The sequence below is a fragment of the Perkinsus marinus genome, assembly GCF_000006405.1.
Source record: "Perkinsus marinus ATCC 50983 genomic scaffold scf_1104296950436, whole genome shotgun sequence".
Taxonomy (NCBI): domain Eukaryota; phylum Perkinsozoa; order Perkinsida; family Perkinsidae; genus Perkinsus; species Perkinsus marinus.
This window is the reverse complement of record NW_003209596.1, coordinates 417072-441865: the sequence shown is the minus strand read 5'-3', so window position 1 is coordinate 441865 and position 24794 is coordinate 417072. Positions and strand designations below refer to the sequence as shown.

The 24794-nt window shown below is 48.6% G+C and overlaps 9 protein-coding genes across 9 annotated transcripts; 7 read left to right on the top strand and 2 right to left on the bottom strand.

Annotated features, from left to right (window-relative positions):
- Nucleotides 1–294: 294 nt before the first annotated feature.
- On the top strand, nucleotides 295–639 carry Pmar_PMAR018608 (hypothetical protein; the record flags this gene model as incomplete). The annotated part of the gene is made up of 3 exons (XM_002778122.1): nucleotides 295–357; nucleotides 407–500; nucleotides 548–639. The coding sequence occupies 3 exons, from the start codon at nucleotides 295–297 to the stop codon at nucleotides 637–639; spliced, it is 249 nt and encodes an 82-aa protein (XP_002778168.1).
- Nucleotides 640–752: 113 nt separating this feature from the next.
- On the top strand, nucleotides 753–1904 carry Pmar_PMAR018607 (orotidine 5'-phosphate decarboxylase, putative; the record flags this gene model as incomplete). Its single annotated transcript, XM_002778121.1, has 5 exons — nucleotides 753–921; nucleotides 991–1243; nucleotides 1287–1399; nucleotides 1518–1690; nucleotides 1740–1904. 5 exons carry the CDS (start codon nucleotides 753–755, stop codon nucleotides 1902–1904), a joined length of 873 nt encoding a protein of 290 aa, XP_002778167.1.
- A 99-nt stretch (nucleotides 1905–2003) lies between these two features.
- Nucleotides 2004–2688, top strand: Pmar_PMAR018606 (restnoblastoma-binding protein, putative; the record flags this gene model as incomplete). The annotated part of the gene is made up of 5 exons (XM_002778120.1): nucleotides 2004–2122; nucleotides 2174–2242; nucleotides 2286–2388; nucleotides 2434–2550; nucleotides 2602–2688. 5 exons carry the CDS (start codon nucleotides 2004–2006, stop codon nucleotides 2686–2688), a joined length of 495 nt encoding a protein of 164 aa, XP_002778166.1.
- Nucleotides 2689–3177: 489 nt separating this feature from the next.
- Nucleotides 3178–4836, top strand: Pmar_PMAR018605 (CDK1, putative; the record flags this gene model as incomplete). Its single annotated transcript, XM_002778119.1, has 13 exons — nucleotides 3178–3217; nucleotides 3297–3342; nucleotides 3384–3482; nucleotides 3524–3620; nucleotides 3669–3765; nucleotides 3812–3940; nucleotides 4014–4123; nucleotides 4178–4250; nucleotides 4293–4387; nucleotides 4432–4518; nucleotides 4558–4644; nucleotides 4684–4721; nucleotides 4767–4836. The coding sequence occupies 13 exons, from the start codon at nucleotides 3178–3180 to the stop codon at nucleotides 4834–4836; spliced, it is 1068 nt and encodes a 355-aa protein (XP_002778165.1).
- Nucleotides 4837–5084: 248 nt separating this feature from the next.
- Pmar_PMAR018604 (serine-threonine protein phosphatase, putative) lies at nucleotides 5085–6949 on the top strand (the record flags this gene model as incomplete). The annotated part of the gene is made up of 9 exons (XM_002778118.1): nucleotides 5085–5221; nucleotides 5267–5357; nucleotides 5389–5512; nucleotides 5892–6063; nucleotides 6220–6358; nucleotides 6449–6602; nucleotides 6650–6745; nucleotides 6790–6875; nucleotides 6914–6949. The coding sequence occupies 9 exons, from the start codon at nucleotides 5085–5087 to the stop codon at nucleotides 6947–6949; spliced, it is 1035 nt and encodes a 344-aa protein (XP_002778164.1).
- Nucleotides 6950–7224: 275 nt separating this feature from the next.
- On the top strand, nucleotides 7225–7940 carry Pmar_PMAR018603 (hypothetical protein; the record flags this gene model as incomplete). The annotated part of the gene is made up of 2 exons (XM_002778117.1): nucleotides 7225–7848; nucleotides 7893–7940. 2 exons carry the CDS (start codon nucleotides 7225–7227, stop codon nucleotides 7938–7940), a joined length of 672 nt encoding a protein of 223 aa, XP_002778163.1.
- A 1053-nt stretch (nucleotides 7941–8993) lies between these two features.
- Pmar_PMAR018602 (Uridine phosphorylase, putative) lies at nucleotides 8994–9905 on the top strand (the record flags this gene model as incomplete). Its single annotated transcript, XM_002778116.1, has 1 exon — nucleotides 8994–9905. The coding sequence occupies one exon, from the start codon at nucleotides 8994–8996 to the stop codon at nucleotides 9903–9905; it is 912 nt and encodes a 303-aa protein (XP_002778162.1).
- Nucleotides 9906–11107: 1202 nt separating this feature from the next.
- Nucleotides 11108–13721, bottom strand: Pmar_PMAR018601 (conserved hypothetical protein; the record flags this gene model as incomplete). The annotated part of the gene is made up of 14 exons (XM_002778115.1): nucleotides 11108–11330; nucleotides 11389–11473; nucleotides 11520–11657; nucleotides 11920–12125; nucleotides 12175–12348; nucleotides 12399–12578; nucleotides 12634–12692; nucleotides 12742–12834; nucleotides 12875–12978; nucleotides 13024–13163; nucleotides 13210–13326; nucleotides 13371–13437; nucleotides 13494–13561; nucleotides 13635–13721. The coding sequence occupies 14 exons, from the start codon at nucleotides 13719–13721 to the stop codon at nucleotides 11235–11237; spliced, it is 1614 nt and encodes a 537-aa protein (XP_002778161.1). The 3' UTR covers nucleotides 11108–11234.
- Nucleotides 13722–14021: 300 nt separating this feature from the next.
- Nucleotides 14022–19829, bottom strand: Pmar_PMAR018600 (conserved hypothetical protein; the record flags this gene model as incomplete). Its single annotated transcript, XM_002778114.1, has 14 exons — nucleotides 14022–14127; nucleotides 14175–14309; nucleotides 14359–14521; nucleotides 14681–14759; nucleotides 14811–14990; nucleotides 15222–15280; nucleotides 15329–15421; nucleotides 15584–15687; nucleotides 15728–15867; nucleotides 16259–16442; nucleotides 16698–16867; nucleotides 18544–18670; nucleotides 19505–19644; nucleotides 19704–19829. 14 exons carry the CDS (start codon nucleotides 19827–19829, stop codon nucleotides 14022–14024), a joined length of 1806 nt encoding a protein of 601 aa, XP_002778160.1.
- Between the last annotated feature and the right edge of the window lie 4965 nt (nucleotides 19830–24794).

Below are 24794 nucleotides of genomic sequence, written 5' to 3'. Positions count from 1 at the left end.
CTTGAGGCCATCAGTATAGGAAGTGCATGTCGTCCTCGTCCTTCCCTGTTTCACATAACGGACAGACGGCGGACCCCTATCAACCCGGCAATGTGAGTATCATCGAATGGTTGAGGGCGCGCGCTTTTTACATTGAGGTCATGGGCCACTACAAATCATCACAATTTGGAGGGTGAGGGAATTCCTCATAGTAGCCTATCACGGCTCACCTCGTAACGATAGTGAAGATATGCTATTCGATGGCAGCATCCGGTCAGTTTTTGTTGTTGTAATTGCGGCTTCAATAGTAGCGCTATGTCCGCCCTCCCCGTCCGTGTTGCTCATGCCTGGGCCATAGTTTGGTTGGACTTGTACCAGGTGAAACTGACTTCTGGGTGTGTCTCGTCACATTGCTTTACCCTTTCAGACGCCTTGTCTCATCACAGAGGGGTTTACTGATGGTATCAAGGGCATGTTCAGGGAGATAGGCAGGGGCAAGCAGGAGTATCCGTTCAACCCATGTAGGATTCCAATGCCCTTCCTGGGGTGCGATTTTGGTGTTGCTCAGTGAACCCCGCGACTGCCACAACGAACCGCTTGGGTCGGAAAAAGAAGTACTGCAACGACAAGAATTCTTTCCGCTTTGGAGTGGCCTATTAGGAGGAGTGCTCGGCGTTGGACAGTTTGGCGATCATCGAGTAGGTTAATCGCTGAGTCTGTTGTTGTGTTATTATTGAGCCTGAAGGGGCCTCTCGTAAAACAGTTTTTTTCGAATGGAAATGACTTCGTCATTTTTTGAACGGCTCGCTGAAAGATGCAAAGCTAAGAATTCTCTGCTGTGCGTGGGCTTGGACCCGCACATTTCGGAGTTGCCCGAGCCCACTGCCGAGGCGGCTTATAAGTTTTGTGAAAACCTGGTGGAGCTCACGAAGGATGTTGCGGGTAGGCAGAGGTCTGATGTGGACCTGTTTTGAATCTTTGTCGAAAGGAACCTAGGATATCTTTTTTCAGTGGCCTACAAGCCCAATGCTGCTTTCTTTGAGCAGTTTGGCGCCGCTGGGTGGCAACAGTTGGAGCGCCTCATAGCTCACGTTAAGACCAGTACTAAGAAGACAGCGTTAGTGGTAGGGCAGTGTGCACGATTTGGCCGTGATGTGGTATGGCAGATCCTTGATGCCAAACGTGGCGACATCGGGAGTACAGCTGAGGCCTATGCTAAGAGCGCCTATGAAGTGTTGGGCGCTGACAGTATCACAGTGAACCCGTAGGGGCAGAGGTGGTTGTGACTTGTTAGAGTTCGATGTGAGGTACATGGGGAAGGACAGCATGCAACCCTTCTTGGCTGACCAGACTAAGGGTGTATGGGCTCTCTGCAAGACTAGCAATAAGGGGAGTGATGATATACAGACATGCACTCTAGGTGAGCTGGGTTGGGCTTGGGCACACCGCAGTGGAGATATGAGTGTCGAACTAATCTTTATAGTGATTGATTTTTCATGAGGGAATATTCAGCGAAGGTTAGAAGGTGCAGTTGGTAGGTGATGGTCGTCCTGTGTACCTCCACGTGGCCCAAGTGGCCCTGGAGTCAACGGAGCGTGGTCCGGATAGTGTTGGTCTGGTCGTTGGGGCCACTGATATCGATGCTATGAGGAGGCTCAGGCAGGGTCTGCCCTCTGGGGTTTGGATTCTGGCTCCTGGAATCGGGGCGCAGGTAAGGAGGCAATCCCACTTCACTTTAAGAGGGGTTTCGTCGGTTTTAGGGCGGCGACTTGGAAGCGGCCGTAGAGGCTGGTCTGGACCTACACACGGGGATGGGCATCCTCTTCCCTGTTAGTCGGGGTATCTCTAGGGCCGCGGATCCGAGGGCAGCGGCGATGGAACTAAATCGCCTTATCAACGAGGCTAGGGCTAGGGTGATGCCATGATGTTAGTCGCTAGTTCATAACGATGGTTTCAACAAGTCCAGCGGTTGTTTGGTGTGAATTCACTGCTTGGACTTGTTTTCTTGGAGTAGGATTTTTATCATGTCGCCAGCTGGTGCGAACCGGCCTAGAATAGTATTGGTCCCGGGGAACGGTGGGGGTGGAGACATTCGGCCGGCCAACTTTTATGGATGGCTCGAGAGGCAAATGCTGGACAAGGGGTAGGTGGGGTCGCCGATGGTCCACCTGTATGGGTGTAGTGGCGGCCTAAGGTACGAGGTGCGGCTTCCGGAGGGGGGCATGCCTGATCCTGTGAGGGCCCGGAGGTCCATTTGGATACCGTATGAGACCGCCTCGATATGTCTTGAGGAGAGAGGATGGTAGGTATATACGTGACACGTTGAAATGTGACGAGGGTGTGGTATTGGTTGGGCATTCTTCGGGAGCAGTTGCGGCATTGCGTATAGCAGAGGAGCAGAAGCTGCGAGTAGGGGGCCTCTTTTTTGAGCGGAGCGAAGCACGATGTTAGCAGGGTGTGGTATTGATTGCTGTCTACGATGACCCTTTGGGAGATGACATGGAGGCGGCTAGTGGGTACTTTGATGGTCCTTTCGATTGGTCGGCCATACAGGATAACTGTGGCTTCATTGTGAGCTCCTTGAGATGTGGTATTTGGCGATGGAGTGGTATGTAATTCGAGGTCCAAATTGGTGGTACTGAGGATACGCTTGTCCCCATAGACATACAGAGGCGTGTAGCTGGCAAGCTGCGGCCCAAAGTGGAGTAGGAGTGATCTTTATCAACGGTTCTGAGCAGTGTTGGAATATATGTGTTCGCTCTCCCCAGCTGAGCTCAGGAGTTTTCTCACTAAATATAGGAGTCTACGTACGAATTTGAAACCGAAATCAACAGAAGCCAATGAGAATTCTCCTAAAATTCCTAGAAATTTTCATATTATCACCGGTACATGGAGTTGGGCATGTGCATATTTGTTCACACCGGGTCTGGGGGGCGTTCGTAGGTATGTAGAGATACCAGGCGAGGACCATTTCTTCACACCGCCGTTTCCAGCTCTGGTCGATGCTATCACGAGGCACTGTTGAAATTGAGTTTCCCTTATGCAAGACCTTGCGCTAGGGCGTCGGTTTGGGAGCAGAGTTCTGAGCAGCGCGACGTTGTCCTCGGATGCCCTTGCCTCCTCCTGTGGCCGCTCTGTCTTCTGACAACGGTATGGCATGGGGTGTACGATCGGGTCGTTGGTGACCTTCTCGTTAGGATGCCTGATACCTCCAGCACCCGAGGAGGCTCCAGCGAGGGTGAGTCGAGTGCCGACTCCGATGCAGCCCCCGCCCCCACCGCCGCCGCCCTCGCGGTCATTGAAGAGGCCCCGACCAGATGGGCAGGAGCAGGGCAGGCAGGCCCGGGATGAGCTGGAGAATAGGTGGGGTGGGGTGGGGCCTGGAGGGGAGGGCCGTTGGGCAGGTACGAGCTGTGTGAGAAGCTTGGGGAGGGGACGTATGGGAAAGTGTATAGAGGCATGGACAAGGTCACGAGGGAACCGGTGGCCATCAAACGCATGAAGTGAGGCCACCGTCACTGCGCCACGAAATTATCATGGCCAGGATCAATCTGGAAGATGAAGGTTGCCCTTCCTTGGCCATCCGAGAGATCGCACTATTGCGAAAAATAAAGTCGGCTAACGTAGTCTCCCTACTACATGTGGGTCGCCTGGGGTTGCCCGGTGGTGTGGTTTGAAGCGCTGGCCAGATTCATGTGGACCGCTGCAGTAGCTCCCCATGGGACTCCTTGACGTTGGTCTTCGAACTCCTCACTTATGACCTACGGCAGTTTATAAAGATGAATTGTGAGTTGCCCTTGGGGAAGAGGCTTTGGGCAGGAGTGCTCGGCAGCTATCCCATCGGCGCCGTGCTTGAAGTACTTCATATACCAAATCTTGCGAGGAGTGAAGGCCTGTCATGACCTGCGCATAATGCATAGGGATATAAAACCGCAGAATCTACTCATATCTCAGACAACAGGTGATACGGAAGAGGGTGGAGTGTATTCAGGTTGGAGTGGTATGAGTAGCAGTGATGGGCTCGCATTGTGTAGGACGGATCAAGCTGGCCGACTTCGGCTTAGCGAGGAGTTACATGCATCCGACGCATAGATGTACTCACGAGATCGTCACGTTGTGGTATCGGGCCCCAGAGGTCATCATGGTAAGCTGCTCGGCTTGGACCACGATCGAGCCATAGTGAGCGCTGTGCCCCTAGGGGTCGTTGGAGTACACCTACAGCATAGATGTATGGTCCATTGGATGTGTCATGGCTGAGCTCTTTACGGGAGGTTGGTCCTCTGCGGTAGAATGGTGTACACGATGGTCACTAGGGAGTCCGCTCTTTCCGACGGATTCGGAGGTCGAGACGTTGTTCCGGATCTTCCGTATGTTGGGCACTCCCACACCCGAGACGTGGCCTGGCATTGTGAGTAACTTCCCTACTACTACTACTTGACATAGAGGTGGTAGGTCGAGACGTGTCCAGACTATTGCGAGTTGTGGCCTAAGTGGAAAGAGGACCGCGGGCTTCAGACCATGCAACAACGGAACTCAGAGGTAATCGACTACTCTAGAGAGGCATTGAATCGGCCATAGATACCGGACTGGTTGAACGAGCTGGCGTTGTCTTGTCTGAGGGTGACCCCAACGGCTAGGGCCAGTGTGGCTGGTCTCATGGCACATGTAAGCTGCTCATGCCTCCCGATCGCACTTCCTTGTCAGCCTTGGTTCAAGGATGTTGACGATGCATGGGTTGCAGGGTAGGCCTTGTTGTTTATGCCCCGCCACTGTTCAATCCGTGTTAGGGAATTCTTCGTTTGCCCCGGACTGCATTCGGACTCCCAGCCCATCAAGGACGAGGCCGAGCCGTTGTAGTGGATGCCCTGAATGCTCGCCCTATTGGGTCCTCTGTTCACTGTTGCCCGTCGACTAGGTTACTGAATCTCTGTTGTTGACTAAGTTACTACTACTTCCCCTGTGGTTCCTATTGGAGCCAGTGTGGCCATGCATATCATCTCACTGAGTGACCTACTCGGTTTCACACTTGCCAGCGTCTCGTTGTGTTATTCCTAGTGGTGGTGGTATTAGCGAGGGTAGTTGTGTTTTACTGTCCTGTTTTCTCTATGACATTTCATCGCATCGCCGTAGTGGCCGCTTTGTTGGTCGTTTCCGTTGCTACGTCGTCTTCGCGACCGTTGAAGCGCATAGTGGCCGTAGCAGATGTTCATGGTGATCGACGTAACTTGATGCAGGCCCTTGAGTAGGCCCAATGGGGATCACTGGAAGTCGACTATGTGTCCCTCAGGAATGGCCGGGTACTGGTGCACAAGCATGGTCCCGAGCAGGAGGGAGTTGAATGGCATCCAGAAGCCTCAGACCCTGCAGAGCCTGTTATGGTAGGGGGTCCTTGGTAATGGTATGCTGTAGGAAGGCACTCAGGTGGTTCAACTAGGGGACTTGGTCGATCGAGGGCCGCTTGGTCTGCAGTGCTATCGTCTCATGCAAGATCTGTACGTGGCCGAGGGGGCCAATGAGGTGGTCCGAGTGCTGGGTAGTACTAGTAGTAGGTGGGCTTATCTTCATGAGGTGGACGCTACTGTTGCGGTGTAGGAGAATATGCACATGGGCAACTACATGTGTTGATGACAATGTGGAAATTCTGAGGAAATTTCGGGAATTTACTGTTGGTTTGTATACAGTTCTATTCGAATTCGTGTGTAAACCCGTATAGCTAATGAGAAAACTCCCGAGCTTAGCTGAGGAAAGCGAACATATATTTCAATACTGAAGTTTCGCTCGTTTTACACGAAATGGCGTGATACTCGGGGAAAAACGCGATATTCGCTGTGATATGCAAGAGTCGTAAAATATATTTTTCACTAGGGTTTTTCATATCACTAGGGTGAAACTCGACTACACTGTTCGCCCAGGCAATCACGAAGTCCTCAATTTGCTGGGCATGGCCGGCCGGTATGTGACTGATGAGGATGTCGCCGAATTCGGCGGGGAGGAGGCCAGGAGGGAGAGTTGGTCCCCCGGTGGTGAGATCTGGACCATCCTCAAAGACCACTACGAGTTGGTCCACGTTTATGGAGGTCATAGGTCTGGTCTGGGGTGTGTAACTGTACTCTATGGGCAGGCTCGTTCACGTCCAAGTACAGTAGTGGTAAACTCCCTGAGCTCCTACCCCTGGACAGAGCTGACACCCTGTACGGTTGTTGTTGGTTTCTCAAGGGGAGGGGTTTGATACGTGGTCAGGTTCGTCCACGGCGGTGTGATGCCGGCCTTGACCGACCGCTCGATCGACGAGTTGAATGAGCAGGCTTCTAGGATGATCAAAAATGGGGCTCTCAAGAACCCTCTACTACTGTCGGAGTCCAGCCCTTTGTGGTCCCGAGTAAGTATGTGCCAGCCACGCAGTGCTGCAAGTTTGGAATTGCAGTCAACTCACTTACTTCACTGATTGCATGCAACGCTCCGCTCACAGGTATACGCCTTGGGTACGGACGAAGAGGCGTGCCCACCGTTACTGAATGTCCTGCGGCATTACGGTGTGGCCCGAATGGTCGTAGGTCACACCCCTAGTGAGGATGGTCGGATGAAGGTACGCTGTGGAGGAAGGGCCATCCTCGCTGATGTCGGTAGGCCCTCCAAGACCATGTAAAAGTTATTACTGTTTGCTCCTTAGCCCTGTCACGGTGGATGGGTCGGTACCCTCATCATGGTCACCCTGCGGCCCTGGAGATGACGCTGGTAAACGCGACACACTTGGAGAAGATAGAAGGTACCCACACGTCCTTTTGCAGTGGAAACAGTACGGGTTCTCAGCTCATTATGGTCCAGAGAACGACACTGGTGCAGGCCAGCACCAGCTACTGTGGACCAACACGGACGGCCTCATTGAAGTGGGCAAGGTAACGTCCTACGGCTGAGTGGAGGTGTGTGCTTTCAGGATGAGTTTGCTGATTCGGACGAGGATGAGCTGTGATGATAATAAACAATCTACTGCAATTCGCATTTCTTTATCGCGTTTCGTGCTGTACTCCGGCCCATGTTGAGTTGACGAGAGTGTGGTACGGTTGCATAGGTCTGTGTCAGGATTTCCCTGCGAGTCTTGCCGAACCGTCTCCTTAATTTGAGCTGCCACCATCTACTAAAATAACAGCCAATTCGTTGCGGAGTATGTTTACGTATAGAGGGCGAGGACTTGCCATGGTAGCGATACTTCTCTGCCTGGTACTCTTCATAACGTCAACCTCCTGGATGTACAACCCACTAGATGCGAAGGGTGTCTATAAGGCGAGACAACATGATAACTACATGGAGGCTTCGGGAGAGTACTTTGCTACCAAGCCCACGATGGTTGTGATGACGGTACAACGCAAGGAGCCCTACATACAGGCCTTCCTCTGGTCCTTCCTGGCATTCAATGCGGATCCTCGTCCGCACCTTTTTATCATTAATAGGGAGGACAGTGACTTGCCCAAGGAAGTTTACGCTATGTCGGAGATTACTGTCCGGAATGCCACTCCATTCACGGCGACTGAGTACCCCCAATGGAAGCGGGCACTTTACTTGGACCACATCGATGCCTTGGACATCTGCTTGGAAGAGGACCGCCCATGGTGTTTAGTTTTCGAGGGGGATACTCTCCTCACTGTGAACTTCATGGACAAGTTTATGCGGTTTGTCTCACATGAGAAGAATGTGGCCATGGTGAAGCTGTTTGTATCGGACCATTGGTCAGGATGGAGCGCTGCTGATACCCCACTGTTCGTGTTCGTGGTCCTGGCAGTCGCTGTGTCTGTCGCATTTTATCTGCGGCGTAGGGCTCCTTTGCTTTCATGGAAAGAACGTTACTCCTATGGCATTGTCGCAGGACTGCTTGTAATTTGTATACTATTAGTTGTTTCTAAGCAGACTTTCGATAGAATCCTTTTCATAGGGTCAGACGTGAAGCTTGTACCCACAACGGTTGAGGCAAGTTCAGTTGCTACTGCCTATCCCCGGGAATCTGTGAAGCCTCTGAGGGATCATCTGCAGGCATATATAAACCGGGAGAGCGATCCACAAGGACTGGACTTGGAGCAATATGAATGGGCTCGGGGCCACGGCCGAGTCCTACGAACGTACCCGTCGTTGGTACAGCATATTGGAGTCTATTCTAGTGCGAAGTTGAAAAACCAGGGAGATTTTTTACAAGTTAAACAAGACTCCACATTCATTGGTCCATTGTATCCGTAGTTGTTAACATTTATTGTACCATCATCACTGAATATGCATCGACATGTGTGGTTTTGGGTTAGTCACTGGGAACTACTATCGAATGTTTACTGAGCTGCCCATAAGAGTGAACACTGGGGGAACGCAGTAGTGAAACTGAAGGGGACGAAAGAGTGTCCGCCGATTGAAGTGACTTGTGGGTGTTGATGAGATACGGCAGAAAATTTGGTAACCAGAACTAAAACACACTCCTGCGATGGTGATACGGAGCTCGAATTGTGCAGATCTTCATCTCTAAAAAGCTGGAGAAGCAGGCACTATGTATGTCATATACATAGTGCCTGCTTCAATCATATACAATCATATTCAATCATACACCGATCATATACAGTATATGATCGATCGTAGACTATGACTCGTAGTTCCAGTGGAGAGATCTGGTGTTGAAATCAGAGAGCACTGAGCATGTTGTCATTTGCAAATGTTTTTGATCAGGATCGAGCAGACATGCCTGATCATCACGCGATAAGAAAAGCGCACTCTGCGCTATTTCCTGTTTTTGGCGTCTTAAGGGTTCCGGCACGAGACTCGGTACGTGGAACTATCTGGTACACTCCGAATGACATTCTTCTCTTGCTTGATACGATTGCCCTGGAGTATTGGGCCTGTTTGCTAAGATACTGCAGTTGAGCGCCTACAACTGTGATGCGTTGTTGCACAAATGGTAGACAGAGCTACGCTGCAGTCATAGCCCGAGCACCCATGATGACTCAGAGTACCAACCTCATCATTAAGGATTTTTACTAAAGATGTCGACCACTTCTACCCCCGCTTCTAGACACAACATCTCTCCCTATGCCCAAGCCTTGTCTTGTGACCATTACTATCATCTTGGTCTCGATACCGACATGGACCTTCAGGCCCTCTTCGGTGATGTCAAGTACTTCGTTATGATGGGCTCTCCTGCCCGTGCTGAGACCTTCGCTGAGGTCATGGCCAACGCCTTTGTGGAGCAGGGCCTCCCTAAGCCTACTGTTATGCGTCTTGGTAAGACTGAGCGTTACAGCATGTTCAAGTGTGGGTCTGTGATCTCCGTGTCCCACGGTATGGGTGGTCCCTCTCTTCATATCCTCATGAACGAAGTTGCCAAGTTGTGTAATCATGTTGGTATCATCGATACCGTCAGGTGGATCCGTCTTGGTACCTCTGGTGGCTGTGGTGTTGCTCCCGGAACCGTGGTATGCACCACTCAGGCCATCAATGATGAGATTAAGCCCTGCTGGAGAACTGTGCAGCTCGGTAAGGTCTTCGAGATCCCCACTGATGTTCTCGATATGCAGTTTGTCGATGATATCATCGCCAGTGCCCCTGAGGATATTCCTGTCGTGAAGGGTAAGACCATGGCTGCTGATGATTTCTTCGAGGGTCAGGGCCGTACTGATGGTGCTCTCACCCCCTGGTATACTGAGGAGGATAAGATTAACTTCCTTCATCGTCTACATGATGCTGGTGTCCGTAACATCGAGATGGAGAGTGTCGCTCTTATGGGTTTCTGCCAGCGTGCCAAGATCCCCGCTGCTTGCGTATGTGTGACCTTGGTTAACAGGTTGGAAGGTGATCAGATTACCTCTACTAAGAGGCAACTCGCCAAGTACAACGAGTACTCCATTCGTGTGGTCAGCAACTTCATTGCCACCACTCAGGCTAAGACTGCTCATTAAATGATGCTATCTAGTTTTTCTCGCGTGGGAACGTGTGTTCCCATGAAATCGTAGTTTCTGTTTAGTGAATTTATCGCGAATTGAACAGTTCTGAGTTATAGTATTCAATGAATTATTGACAATGATAGAAGGTTAGTTCGTTTCGTCTTTCTCTGGAGAATCCCCTGAACAAAACTCCACTCATATGTGGTCCACAATGTAATACAATACGGCAATCTCACTTTTTTGCTAATATTGCGGATCTGCCAAATTCAATAATTTCCGACAGTCTCACTCATTTGCTCCTGTGCACATACTACCCTGGCAGTTAAGAAGTAGCAACCACATGTACACCCCAGAAATAACCACACCTTTCCCCGTGCAAGTTTGGCAAGTGAGCAGACAAGAATCACAATGTTACCATCAAGAGTGACAATGAGAATCCAAGTTTGTCACAATTCAAGTCTGTTACAATCAAGTTTGACTTTGAGAATTCAAGTATGTCACAATCGAGATATGTTACCATCAAGATTGACAATGAAAATCCAAGCTTGTCAAAGTTCAATTGTGTTACAATCAAGATTGACAGTGAGAATCCATGTTTGACACCGGCAGAATATATCACAATCAAGAATGACAATAAACCATACAAGTTTGACAATACGCACACAAGTTTGACAAAACGCATCCAAGTTTGACACTTCAACTCGAAATGTTGACATACGGTTTAAACTGATTGCCCACTTAAAAAATCACACGCATTACATAGTGAGGACGCAAAAGGTCAATTCCAAGCAAAAATTCACTAAAATCCCAGGCTCTCGTCCGCGACCTTGCTTAGCACTGGGGAAAGAGCTCGAGTCGCGAATCGATCAGCCAGGGAGAAAACGTTCCTACCAGGCAAGCCCCTGGGTGGGACGGGTGGGTCGACAACATTTTCCAGACACCCAACACCACAATGCTGGACACCAACTCGCTTCGATGAGCACACGGGTGACGCGGTTTGTCTTACACGTACGTACAAAGCTGATTCGCGCATCTGACTGCCTTGGACTTTCCCTCGACACACAAAGTGTATAAAGCACTTAAATTCACTTAAATAAGGGATGCAGGACTACATGTGCTGTTCATGTCATCATTTGCCACACTGGGACCAACATACGAGTCTCGATTGAATCGTTACCCCCTGAGGCCGAACTGACTCATACACAAATCATATAAATGGTATGATACCGAATCGAATTTTATCGAGATGGCAGTTGAGGATAAGTATCACAATGATCAGTGAAAATTTATTGGGTCATCTACAGTATACTAGTGCGCACCTGAGAGATGGAGCGCCTTGAACAATCAATTCTTCCGTCTGCCGCTGGTCTCGCTTCCAACACTGTGCCTCTGCGAAGGCGTGAAAATGTTTGGTATGTACTCTTGAAGCTTCTCTCGCAGCTGAGCAACCAAAGAGCATTCTCGAGAAGTCCAATGACCACAACCGAGCTAGTCCTACCTGTCCCCTGAGCTCATCAGTTGTGAAGTCCTCAGCAGCTATTCCGAACGCCGCCCGGAATAGCCTCTGTAAGCCGCTCCGACGCCTGAGTGGAGCAAACTGTCCCTACCAATCAAACTATGAATATTTACCTTTCAACTGCGTCTTCTTCCCGGCTGAAAATAACTACGAATGCCGGTACTATGTCGTGGACAGCGAGCAGCTCCTTTGGTATCTCATCCAGAGGACGAGAAGGCACCGGAGGGACCCCACCCGAAAGGGTATCATACCTGTACGACGATCGAGACACAATATGATCATAATATGTAGTCCACAACTGTCACTGCACGATATGGTCAACTACATCTGTTGGTGATAATATAAAATTTCTGAGGATATTTCTTGGAAATTCTTGCTAGTTTCTGTATCCTTCTACCCGATCTCGAGTGTAAATTCTCTTAATATGGCGAGAAAACTCCCGAACTCGGCTGAGGAGAGCGAACATATATTCCAACACCGCTATTGGAAAAGCACGGATTCGTAGTTCCTCACCAGCTCCCTCCCCTGAATGGTTCATTGTAGGGCGGCGGTATTTCCTCGAGCTGGGGGTCGGCACTCTCGTCGATCTTCAGAACAGACCAAACACGCTTGAGTGCCTCCGTCTCGCTGGTGCCACTGCTCAGTGACAACGTTTTCTGAACATCTTCGATGGAAAGCAAACCATCACCATCAGCATCCAAGCTGTGCAACAACTTAACCTAAGCGACAAAGTCAACACTCACATCCAGAGCCAATCACGAGCCCCACCCAGTGGTCAACATAGTGCATGCTTATGCCAAATTCCTCATAGACTTGCTTCATCATGATCCGGTGCTGATGCACTCGCATGAAATTGTCGCGGCAAACGATCCTGAGCAGCTCGTCCTCGAAGACATAGGGCACCGGGTCCCGACTCAGGCTGTCACACATGACCGTACGAACCTAGTCAATGATGAATATACTGCTGACCAGGTCGGAGTTCAAAGACTCACGTTGCGAGCATAGAGAGATGGCTTCTCTATCTCAGAATCACTAGGAGTGATCACTGGCAGAAAACGCACAGTGTGGAAGTTGACGAACTGACAGCAAGTCCAATAGAAAACCCAGGCCATATTCTTGAGGGCGAAAACGTCATAGTGCCGCGCGGGGTACTCGAGGCCCACAGGCTGTATCTGTAGTAGAAGAACCACACGTCAGAAGCGCATACTTGAGAACTTTTGAGCTCACCGGCACGCCACAATCAAAAGCTCCCTCCTTGAACGCCGACAGCTGACGACCGTTATTGCCTAGCGGAGCGATGCAGAAAAGTAATGACAGAAAACCAAATGAACGTACATGTAGCAGTCGGGAACACTATCATTGGCGGGTACTTCGGGTCAAGCGCTCGAGCCCGCATATTCCTCTTAGCCGCGCTACGGGCTTCTGGACCTGACAACACGCAATCACTCCAGCAGGCTCATCCACTTACATCGACGATCGATAGGCATTGCATTGAGCGATCTTAGAAAGCTTCCCATCATAGGTACTTTGAACAAATCTGCTTTGGCCGCTTCGCAACAACCAGTATACACCCTGATACCAAAATCCACACCATAGTCGCCGCCAGGTGACTCTCACATGAGATAGATAGTATCCCAAATTGAGTGATGTGTACTGATGATGATCCTTGCCCGCTGGTCGTAGGACCCTTCAACGTGAACCCAATAGAAGCCGGCTAGAAACATAATCCATCTCATACCAATACGCATTAGGAAGACCTGACAATATGATGCTGATAGAAAATCACCGCCACCATGCACCTACTATAAAGCGTCTCCACCTGCTGTTGATCGGCGGCTGTAGCTCCATGGCGTCGTCGATCGGAGGCAGGCCTAGGGCGGCGATTTCCGCAAGGCCAACTCCAATACACAGTAGGAAAACCTTAAAACAACTCTTGAGGAAAGATTGACCGTTAATATACTCACAATAATAAGGATTCGCAAAGGAGCTATGAGTGTGACGGTGAAGAGGATCACTTTGAACTTCTCATATCTGGCCACGCAGAGACGGCGACTCAACAAAAGCAATATCAAGATAGCGACCGCTACGTCGTATACTCCGTCAAAGGCAGGAACGCGTTCGTATACCGCGGCCGCGTGTCGAACTCAAACGGATCCTGAGTAAAGAAAAAAACACAGTGATTCCTAGCGACATGCATAATCGGCCGTTTATGTGTATAATCGTCTCACATTAAGTTCACCAACAACGGCACTCTTGTTGTTCTCTGATACGAGACCGTTCGTGAAGGGGGATGTAGCCGCCGACGGAGCCGACATGAAGTGGAAAGCAACAACAACAACAACGTAAACCCGTGGTAGAACGCGACTCGTAGATGGTCGGCGATAAGGAACACTGTTCACCACAGGAGGAACGAAAAACATCAGCACGAGAAGAATTCGTCACTGCGCCACGAAATTATTCCTCGACTTTTGAACTTCTCACAAAATACTCGTCATTTGAGGATTCCACTGTGCTGGTCGACTCAGCGACGTGCCTCCCTACTGGAGGATCGAACAAACTCGGAATATACCGCGTTAGCACTCCTCTGATCTGAAAATGATGGTATACTAAACTCATCAAATTCCACGACCCACCGCTTCCGCCAACTCCCTTTCGTCAAGTACCGTAGCAGGGACCGGAAAATTGAATACGGAGTAGAGGAGCTCCAACGAAGGGCGATGCCTATCATCAAAGATAATAAAAATAACGCAAGTCGTCGCGAGCCGTACCGGATCCCTGAAGTAGGAGCAGTGTAGAGGACGAGCAACATCGGTATGATCTCATGAACGGCCAGGGCGTTAGGAACATACACATCTTCAGGCCGGTGCGGTACAGCTGGAATTCCTCCGAATATTTTCGAGTACCTGAAAAATACACACTGACTTTTCTGAGTAGTCCACCAACACGCCATACCATCCCTTCGTTTCATCTCCCGGAACAGACCACGGAGTGTCCCCGTTGGGATCGTCTTGCTTTAGTGTTTGAATAAGTAGATCGAGGCATCTGGCCTCGTCTGCACCCAGACGGAATTTTTCGCGCACATCTCGGGCCGACACAAAACCGTCTCCATCAACGTCTACCGAATGTAGTAGTGAAACCTGGCATGAAAAATCGCACGAAAATTTTTTTTCTTTTTTTACCCAATACTCGAGTACTCTATCACTCGTATTAAATTCTTGAAATATATCCTTCATCATGAGGCGGTGTTGACACAGATGCATCTGGTTTCTCCCACATGCATTTCGCAGCATCTCATCTTCGAATACGAAGGGCACCGCTACTCTCCCCAGCTCTCTACACATCACCTTTCTAACCTAAAAACACTCAGAAAATTACACTTGACAACATTTCAACAGAAGGCCTACCCCCTCCGCGTAAAGTGTCGGATTTTTCCTCTCAACTGGAGTCGGACTATATACGGGCAGGAACGTGATAGTCTCGTTGTTCACGAATTCACACAGGGTTCTATACAGCAGCCCTAATACGTTGTCGTCCAAATAGAGATCGTTGTAGCGGCAGGAGTATGAGATTCCAATGGGCTGAACCTATAACATAAAATTTATACCATCACTAAGTGAAGAGTGCTGGTAAACGAAGTTTCCGGAGGCTACAACAGCGTTAAAATATATGTTGGCTTTCCTCAGCTGAGCTCGGAAGTTTCCTCAATACCGCACCATGGAAAATTCAGAGTAGAAGTATGTCAAACAAACAACGATCCCCAAAATAACTATTTTATTATCACCAACACACTTCGCTGACCGAAGAGCCCCGACTACCGGTAGGCCAGTGTCAAAGGCACCCGTCTTGAACTCTGTCAACTGCCTCATGTTGTTACCTACACAGTGCATCATCTAATCGATTGAAACACAGTAAGGAAGCCTACATGTAGCCGTAGGGAACACTATAATGGGCGGGTACCTCTCATCCAATGCCCGCTCCCGCATATGCCTTCTCGCACTTTCCCGACCCAAGTCAGCTGAAATGCAACCATCGTGCCTTACAGCCAAGCTCCAACTACTATTACTACTACTACTACTACTACTACTACTACTACTATTACTACTACTACTACTACTACTACTACTACTACTACTACTACTACTACTACTACTACTACTACTACTACTACTACTACTACATCGACGGTCAATAGGTAGAGCACTTAATACTCTCAAATACGTTCCGATCAAAGGCATGTCGAATGCCTCAGCTTTAACCGCCTCACATGCGCCAGTGTAGTACCTTGGCAAAATGAGAAAGGCAGCTCCCCCTGGTGTATTACATCAGATAAAGGGTATCCCAGATGGAATGGTGAGTCGAAACAAATACCCGTGTATGTGGATCTGGCCGGCCTTCCACGTTGATCCAATAGAAACCAGCCACGAAGAGTATCACTCTCACCCAGAGTAACATGAATTTGACCTACAACACAGTGGTTGAGATTGGCCCCTAGGAAACGAGCGTTGCCTTGGACCGACTGACTCTTAGTACGTTCATTTGGGTATAATCACTGTATTACAGTATTCACATGGTCAACCACATGTGTTGGTGATAAAATGAAAATTCTGAGGGAATATTCAGAATTTCTCATTGATTCCTGTACGGATTCGTATGTAAACTCCTACTATTGCCGAGCAAACTTCTGAACTCAGCTGAGGGAAGCGAACATTTATTCCGACACTGTCTAGGTATCAGAACTTAATCCTAGTGTACTGTGCATAAATACTTTTATTCCCTCCAAAAAATTGACTCTTGTGAAATTTCCAAGCGAACAACTGTTATACAATTCGGATTTTTATATCATATAACTCACCAGCGCTTTCCGCCACCACGCTGTTATCGGAGGCTGCAGGTCTTGGACACCACTGGGCTTTGGAATGCCCGCAAGGGCCAGCTTAGCAGGGACCATACCAAGCACGCCGATCGTCAGGATAATGATAAATCGCAGTGGGGCTATACCCGATACGGTAAACAGGAAAATCTTCAATTTTTCGTATCTGCCGCAGAAAAATGTCCAAAACTGAACGAACTACTCTGAGTTCACTTCCGGGAAAAATAAGACCATGCTGAATTTATGACCATAAATTTTATTCATGTACTCATCATGGGAGTCTAACACAACGTTTTCCTCCAAAAACATCAGGAAAATTTCCAATGGATGACATCCTCGCATTTTTCATATCAGTTGATCGAAAAAATTCTATATATCACCAGAAAACATCCAGATTTTTTCGCTCGCCCGAATCTACTACTTTCCAATAGGTGTTAGTGTTTCGAAAGGGTTGTGGTATCTAGGGTGGCTAGGTAGCCTGAAAAATTGCTGATCCTCAGACGCTACAACAGAGGGCGGCTTCTCCGCATTGTTGTGGCCTTCAAGAAGGGGCTTGCTCAAATCGGTAGATATCAAAGGCATTGCAAAAAACTGAATCATTCAGACTCAGCTCGCCCCCACGTATAAGCTCAACATATTCCGAAGTACACACACTAGAAAATAATGATACGATGTAGTCTATAGCTAATTCATCAGCTACAACTGAATACAACGTTCAACCAAATCCTGCGTGCTTGCCAATTCTCACATGGTGGTGTCTCCATGTGCTTATTAGAGTTGTTAGTCATGCTAGGGAAGTTGTCCAAATCATCGTTCGATACAATCATGAGGGGGAATTCAAATTTTAGTCTTGCTCAATAGATCACCATCATGCTGCTACCACATAGTATCGAGTAAACGACCAAAGACATGAGGGTACCAATATCATCTCGCATTCCCTGGGGTATATCATGTATGCTTGGAAAAAGCCATACCATACCAAAATGACCTTCCCATGGGACCATGCTAAGTAGTGACATCCGCGCGCGCCCACCATCATCGGACATATCTTCCCTACTGCCTTTCTCGGCCATAACGACAGCAGCACGCATGCACAAACTGCATGCTCTGTATGGACAGCTATCAACAAGGACAAACGTTGGGACATCAGCTAAAAACAATAACCGTTGAAGGTTCCCAAGTTAGGGCCCCCCCAAGTAGCGGCCACAACAGCGGTGACTGTAAGCATACAGTCTTGCTAACCGTGCCAGGTCAATGAACAGCTTCGACAATATACCCCACATTCGATTTCACACATTCTTCGACGCTCCCTACAACTACCATCACAGAATGTTCACCCACCACAGAAGGCTGATCCATCAATAGAGTGTTGGCTGGGGAAGGAGTGTATGCCAACAAACCGATCAACACAGCGGCATCTAGCCCGCTCTACTGCTTAAATCAGAAACAACAAGTCATCGGCATACCACACCTCAGCGACATCTCGGACAAACGAGAGTCCCGAAGCGCCCTCATATACAACCATCCGAGATACGCCCCCTTTCACCAGCCGCCCGACTCTCCCCTACACTATCCGCTGAGGTCAGCAAGGGGCTTCTCGCTATAACAGGATATGGCCCATTGGGACACCCACGCTGGAGAGGTCATAAGGCACCAACAAGGAAATGAACTATCCTGAAAATTATGATGCACTTTGGTCGTATCGACCCACGAGACCATGATCCTACTTCCTCCTGGTACCAGAAACTGCCCAACTTCCTCAATTCCCAAGCTTTACGATTGAAAATTTTCACTGGCGAATTTTCAAGAACGACTTACTTCGATCCCCACGAGTGCATCCGTTTATGAGGACCTCTGGCTTTAACCCATTACTAAAACAATCCTCATCAGCTCTGCTAAGGACGATGCTGATCCGAATGATATAGAAGACTCAACTTGCTATTTCCCGCCATCAATAACACTACCGTGCAATGACGAAACGTAACTATAATCATACACAGGAAGCGTTCAGCAAATCCTCAGAGACCCCCAATGGCCGTAGTGAAATTTCAATATCCCCGGGCCCTAGCGATGGAGAGGGCCATTCAGTAGGCCGAAAAGAGGTCCACGAGCGGTCACAGGCAGGCAGCTCTCCAATGCAGGCACATCCTGCGAACTCCGCACCATCAGGTCGTTCTAGTGAAAACGTCCGTAGACGAAACCGGTTCCGCTGCGAAATCCACTGAAATCGAGTCGTTCGTGAACGGAGGTAGTCCCAGTCGAATCACCTGGCCATCTTGTTCTGACCGGAAGATCATCCCATCCTGGTCTACTGCCAACTCCGTCATGGGGAGAGCGAACCCTAGACCTATGCACTTCTGGTAGGCTTCCTTCGCAGTCCATATACGATAAAACCTGAAGATAATGTTATACATCGAAAGCTCTGTCCTCACGTATGGCAGACACAACACAGATGCATGAATGTTGGTGGTCGAAAAGAAGCTATACACCCCTCCACATGATCTTAGCATATCCGGTTTTTCGAAAATATGAATATGATATCTGTAATATCAGGTAAAGCATAGGTACATACCTCCCTGAGCCGCAAGATGATACTCGTTGTGGTGGCTGTGCACGAGTCGAGAAACCGGATATGCTAAGAATATGTGGAGGGGTGTATACTCTTGTATTCGAGCACCTTCATGCGGTATCACCATTTCACACGTTTCTACTCGATGGGCGAGCGATATACTTCATATAATAGATACATAAAAATACTATAACTAGGACCAATGAGGAGGAAAAAATTTCCCCATAAGGATATGAGCGCCACATAAGCAACAGTATGCATCTGTGCCCAGCCGCGACCGACTACTACTCTCGCAAGACATCCTTGTCCGCTACATGAGCTGTGATGCGGTGGTATTCCTCCCCATTAAGGACCTCCCCTCGCATCTCATCGACAAACTGTCTCGAGGAGTCGTATATTCGGGGTAAGCTGAGGCACTGAATATCCACTCCTACAGCGTACAGGGGGTGGACCTGAAGGGCCCACGGGGTGAGCGAAAGGAAAAACTGGGGGGCCTACTGCCATAGTCACCATCCCGTTGTCGTGAGATATGCTGAAAGAAGGATATGCCTCCCAGGTCTTGGCTGATGAAACCGGTCCAAAGGGAGGCCCGTACGTGGGTTTGAACCTGCGCCCAAAGACAGCACCAGGCTTATGAAACCTGCCCTCGTCCGTCATACATCCCCAACCGCTGTCTTTCCCGGTTAACGATATTGACCTCTCTAAAGGGAATAGCGGTGACCTTATTCACAAAGTAGCGTGGGAGGAGGCGGCTGACCAAACACATCCGTTGGTCCTTCTCCTGGACGTATTGGTCCACCTAAGTGACCCCAGCTGCGACTGACCCGGCGCGTCTCCCAGCCTTAAAGGGCGTCCCACCTTGCCGTTTTCCACTTCAGTGTCCGGTAGCAGTTTCCTTCGCAGGTCCAAGACCTCGGGGTCGCTCACGGTACCCGTCCATGCATCAACATCAACGTAGTAGACATCCAACCGATGACTTGTCATTTACAAGAAGGGGACTTGAGCTCGCGTGGAGGGCTCACCCGCACCAGTGAGAGGGTTCACCGGCACCAATCACCTCGAAAGTTTATCCACTCAGTAACTGGTACGGAGGGCGGCCTACGGCCGCCCCGCAAGCCCTCAGTGCTTCACGCTTTGCAATCGGAGGGTTTTCGGGGTTGGCCGTTTTCCTCGATTTTGCCAAGTGCACAAAACGCGCTGTTGAGGAAGTGCAAGATTTACCAAGTTCTCCAAGTTAGCGGTCTCAGCCTTTTATTGAAGGTTCTCAGGCTGTGCCTGTGACTCCAGTGGTTGTCGTTGATGCTGGTGGCTGTGGTCACCATGATCATAACAAGAATCCTTGTAGAACCGCAGTCGCGGAGCGAGCCAAGCGAGCGGAGCATATACCGTAACAACAGGCACTTTCGCGTTGTGCGTGCGTGCGTGCGTGCAGAGTTATTCTGGCTTAACTACGAAGCGTGGGAGGCTATCAGCTAAATCAAATAACTCCTCTGTATGCGGAGGTGTTGGGGAAAATGGGAAAACTAGATTATGCGAGCCGATCGAAGAGATATGCACGAAAAGCTTTAATGATGGAGAAATGTCCTACCCGGGGATCAAACCGGGGACCTATGTAAAATTCATTGATTGAGTCCATAGACGTGGATTCCGCTCCTTCGTCACGAAGGCCTATTTGTCCTTGAACTCGCCCTTCCCCCGCGTAGCTGGGCTTATTCTGCACGCATGCGCTAATGTGGCCGAGCTGCAACCCTCACTCCCTTTGCGCACACATACACAATTGCCCATGAAAAATGGCACCTCATTTGCGACAAGTCCGGAACGCGGTAGCCATGTCTCAGGGAGGTACACATAGCCAGCGAGACGATGAGGCTGCGAGAATGAGGGTTGGAGAATGTCTTGGATGGATATATTCGTAACAGGGACATGCTCTTTGCATGTGGACGCTTGTTTGAAACATATTCGATGGATGCTGAAGTTATTAGACATCCAACGAAACACCACACTGAAAACGAAGCTCGATACAATAGTAGTTGGGAATTACTCAGTCCTCTCGATATTTCCACAATGGATAGTGGAATGGCGAATATCACCCTCAAACTGAAAGGGGTCCATTTTGTTAGTCACAAGGGTGTTACTGCTTCTAGTCATTGTGCGCGATTGCACGTATGTGCATGGCTGATCATCCATTCTCCCGAATAAATTAAGACAGAGATCTTTACAACTTCTTCTAACTTGTGTTATCGACTAAGAGTCACAGCCAAGCAACACAAGGGGCATCGTCTATAGTTGGGAATGACCCGTCCTGCCTCTATTTTCACAATGGACGGTGAGGTGGCGAACATCACCCTCAATCTGAAGGAGTTCCAAATAGTTAGTCACAAGGGGCATCGTCCATAATTGAAAATTACTCAGTCCTCTCTATATTTCCACAATGGATGCTGGCTCAATCCGAAGGAGGTGCATGTTGTTAGTTATGAGGAGCATCGTCCATTGTTGGGCATGACTCAGTACTCGTATATTTTCACGATGGATAGTGGAGTGACGGATATCATCCTCAATCTAAAGGAGGCCCACATAGTTAGTCACAAAAGGCATCGCCTATAGTTGGGAATTACTCAGTCCTCTCGATATTTCTACAATGGATAGTGGAATGGCGAATATCACCCTCAAACTGAAAGGGGTCCATTTTGTTAGTCACAAGGGTGTTACTGCTTCTAGACATTGTGCGCGATTGCACGTATGTGCATGGCTGATCATCCATTCTCCCGAATAAATTAAGACAGAGATCTTTACAACTTCTTCTAACTTGTGTTATCGACTAAGAGTCACAGCCAAGCAACACAAGGGGCATCGTCTATAGTTGGGAATGACCCGTCCTGCCTCTATTTTCACAATGGACGGTGGGGTGGCGAACATCACCCTCAATCTGAAGGAGTTCCAAATAGTTAGTCACAAGGGGCATCGTCCATAATTGAAAATTACTCAGTCCTCTCTATATTTCCACAATGAATGCTGGCTCAATCCGAAGGAGGTGCATGTTGTTAGTTATGAGGAGCATCGTCCATTGTTGGGAATGACTCAGTACTCCTATATTTTCACGATGGATAGTGGAGTGACGGATATCATCCTCAATCTAAAGGAGGCCCACATAGTTAGTCACAAAAGACATCGCCTATAGTTGGGAATGACCCGTCCTGCCTCTATTTTCACAATGGACGGTGGGGTGGCGAACATCACCCTCAATCTGAAGGAGTTCCAAAGAGTTAGTCACAAGGGGCATCGTCCATCATTGGGAATTACTCAGTCCTCTCGATATTTCCACAATGGATGCTGGCTCAATCCGAAGGAGGTGCATGTTGTTAGTTATGAGGAGCATCGTCCATTGTTGGGAATGACTCAGTACTCCTATATTTTCACGATGGATAGTGGTGACGGATATCATCCTCAATCTAAAGGAGGCCCACATAGTTAGTCACAAAAGACATCGCCTATAGTTGGGAATTACTCAGTCCTCTCGATATTTCCACAATGGATAGTGGAATGGCGAATATCACCCTCAAACTGAAAGGGGTCCATTTTGTTAGTCACAAGGGTGTTACTGCTTCTAGACATTGTGCGCGATTGCACGTATGTGCATGGCTGATCATCCATTCTCCCGAATAAATTAAGACAGAGATCTTTACAACTTCTTCTAACTTGTGTTATCGACTAAGAGTCACAGCCAAGCAACACAAGGGGCATCGTCTATAGTTGGGAATGACCCGTCCTGCCTCTATTTTCACAATGGACGGTGGGGTGGCGAACATCACCCTCAATCTGAAGGAGTTCCAAATAGTTAGTCACAAGGGGCATCGTCCATAATTGAAAATTACTCAGTCCTCTCTATATTTCCACAATGGATGCTGGCTCAATCCGAAGGAGGTGCATGTTGTTAGTTATGAGGAGCATCGTCCATTGTTGGGCATGACTCAGTACTCGTATATTTTCACGATGGATAGTGGAGTGACAGATATCATCCTCAATCTAAAGGAGGCCCACATAGTTAGTCACAAAAGACATCGCCTATAGTTGGGAATTACTCAGTCCTCTCGATATTTCCACAATGGATAGTGGAATGGCGAATATCACCCTCAAACTGAAAGGGGTCCGTCCATTTTGTTAGTCACAAGGGTGTTACTGCTTCTAGACATTGTGCGCGATTGCACGTATGTGCATGGCTGATCATCCATTCTCCCGAATAAATTAAGACAGAGATCTTTACAACTTCTTCTAACTTGTGTTATCGACTAAGAGTCACAGCCAAGCAACACAAGGGGCATCGTCTATAGTTGGGAATGACCCGTCCTGCCTCTATTTTCACAATGGACGGTGGGGTGGCGAACATCACCCTCAATCTGAAGGAGTTCCAAATAGTTAGTCACAAGGGGCATCGTCCATAATTGAAAATTACTCAGTCCTCTCTATATTTCCACAATGGATGCTGGCTCAATCCGAAGGAGGTGCATGTTGTTAGTTATGAGGAGCATCGTCCATTGTTGGGAATGACTCAGTACTCCTATATTTTCACGATGGATAGTGGAGTGACGGATATCATCCTCAATCTAAAGGAGGCCCACATAGTTAGTCACAAAAGACATCGCCTATAGTTGGGAATGACCCGTCCTGCCTCTATTTTCACAATGGACGGTGGGGTGGCGAACATCACCCTCAATCTGAAGGAGTTCCAAAGAGTTAGTCACAAGGGGCATCGTCCATCATTGGGAATTACTCAGTCCTCTCGATATTTCCACAATGGATGCTGGCTCAATCCGAAGGAGGTGCATGTTGTTAGTTATGAGGAGCATCGTCCATTGTTGGGAATGACTCAGTACTCCTATATTTTCACGATGGATAGTGGTGACGGATATCATCCTCAATCTAAAGGAGGCCCACATAGTTAGTCACAAAAGACATCGCCTATAGTTGGGAATTACTCAGTCCTCTCGATATTTCCACAATGGATAGTGGAATGGCGAATATCACCCTCAAACTGAAAGGGGTCCATTTTGTTAGTCACAAGGGTGTTACTGCTTCTAGACATTGTGCGCGATTGCACGTATGTGCATGGCTGATCATCCATTCTCCCGAATAAATTAAGACAGAGATCTTTACAACTTCTTCTAACTTGTGTTATCGACTAAGAGTCACAGCCAAGCAACACAAGGGGCATCGTCTATAGTTGGGAATGACCCGTCCTGCCTCTATTTTCACAATGGACGGTGGGGTGGCGAACATCACCCTCAATCTGAAGGAGTTCCAAATAGTTAGTCACAAGGGGCATCGTCCATAATTGAAAATTACTCAGTCCTCTCTATATTTCCACAATGGATGCTGGCTCAATCCGAAGGAGGTGCATGTTGTTAGTTATGAGGAGCATCGTCCATTGTTGGGCATGACTCAGTACTCGTATATTTTCACGATGGATAGTGGAGTGACAGATATCATCCTCAATCTAAAGGAGGCCCACATAGTTAGTCACAAAAGACATCGCCTATAGTTGGGAATTACTCAGTCCTCTCGATATTTCCACAATGGATAGTGGAATGGCGAATATCACCCTCAAACTGAAAGGGGTCCATTTTGTTAGTCACAAGGGTGTTACTGCTTCTAGACATTGTGCGCGATTGCACGTATGTGCATGGCTAATCATCCATTCTCCCGAATGAATTAAGACAGAGATCTTTACAACTTCTTCTAACTTGTGTTATCGACTAAGAGTCGCAGCCAAGCAACACAAGGGGCATCGTCTATAGTTGGGAATGACCCGTCCTGCCTCTATTTTCACAATGGACGGTGGGGTGGCGAACATCACCCTCAATCTGAAGAGTTCCAAAGAGTTAGTCACAAGGGCATCGTCCATCATTGGGAATTACTCAGTCTCTCGATATTTCCACAATGGATGCTGGCTCA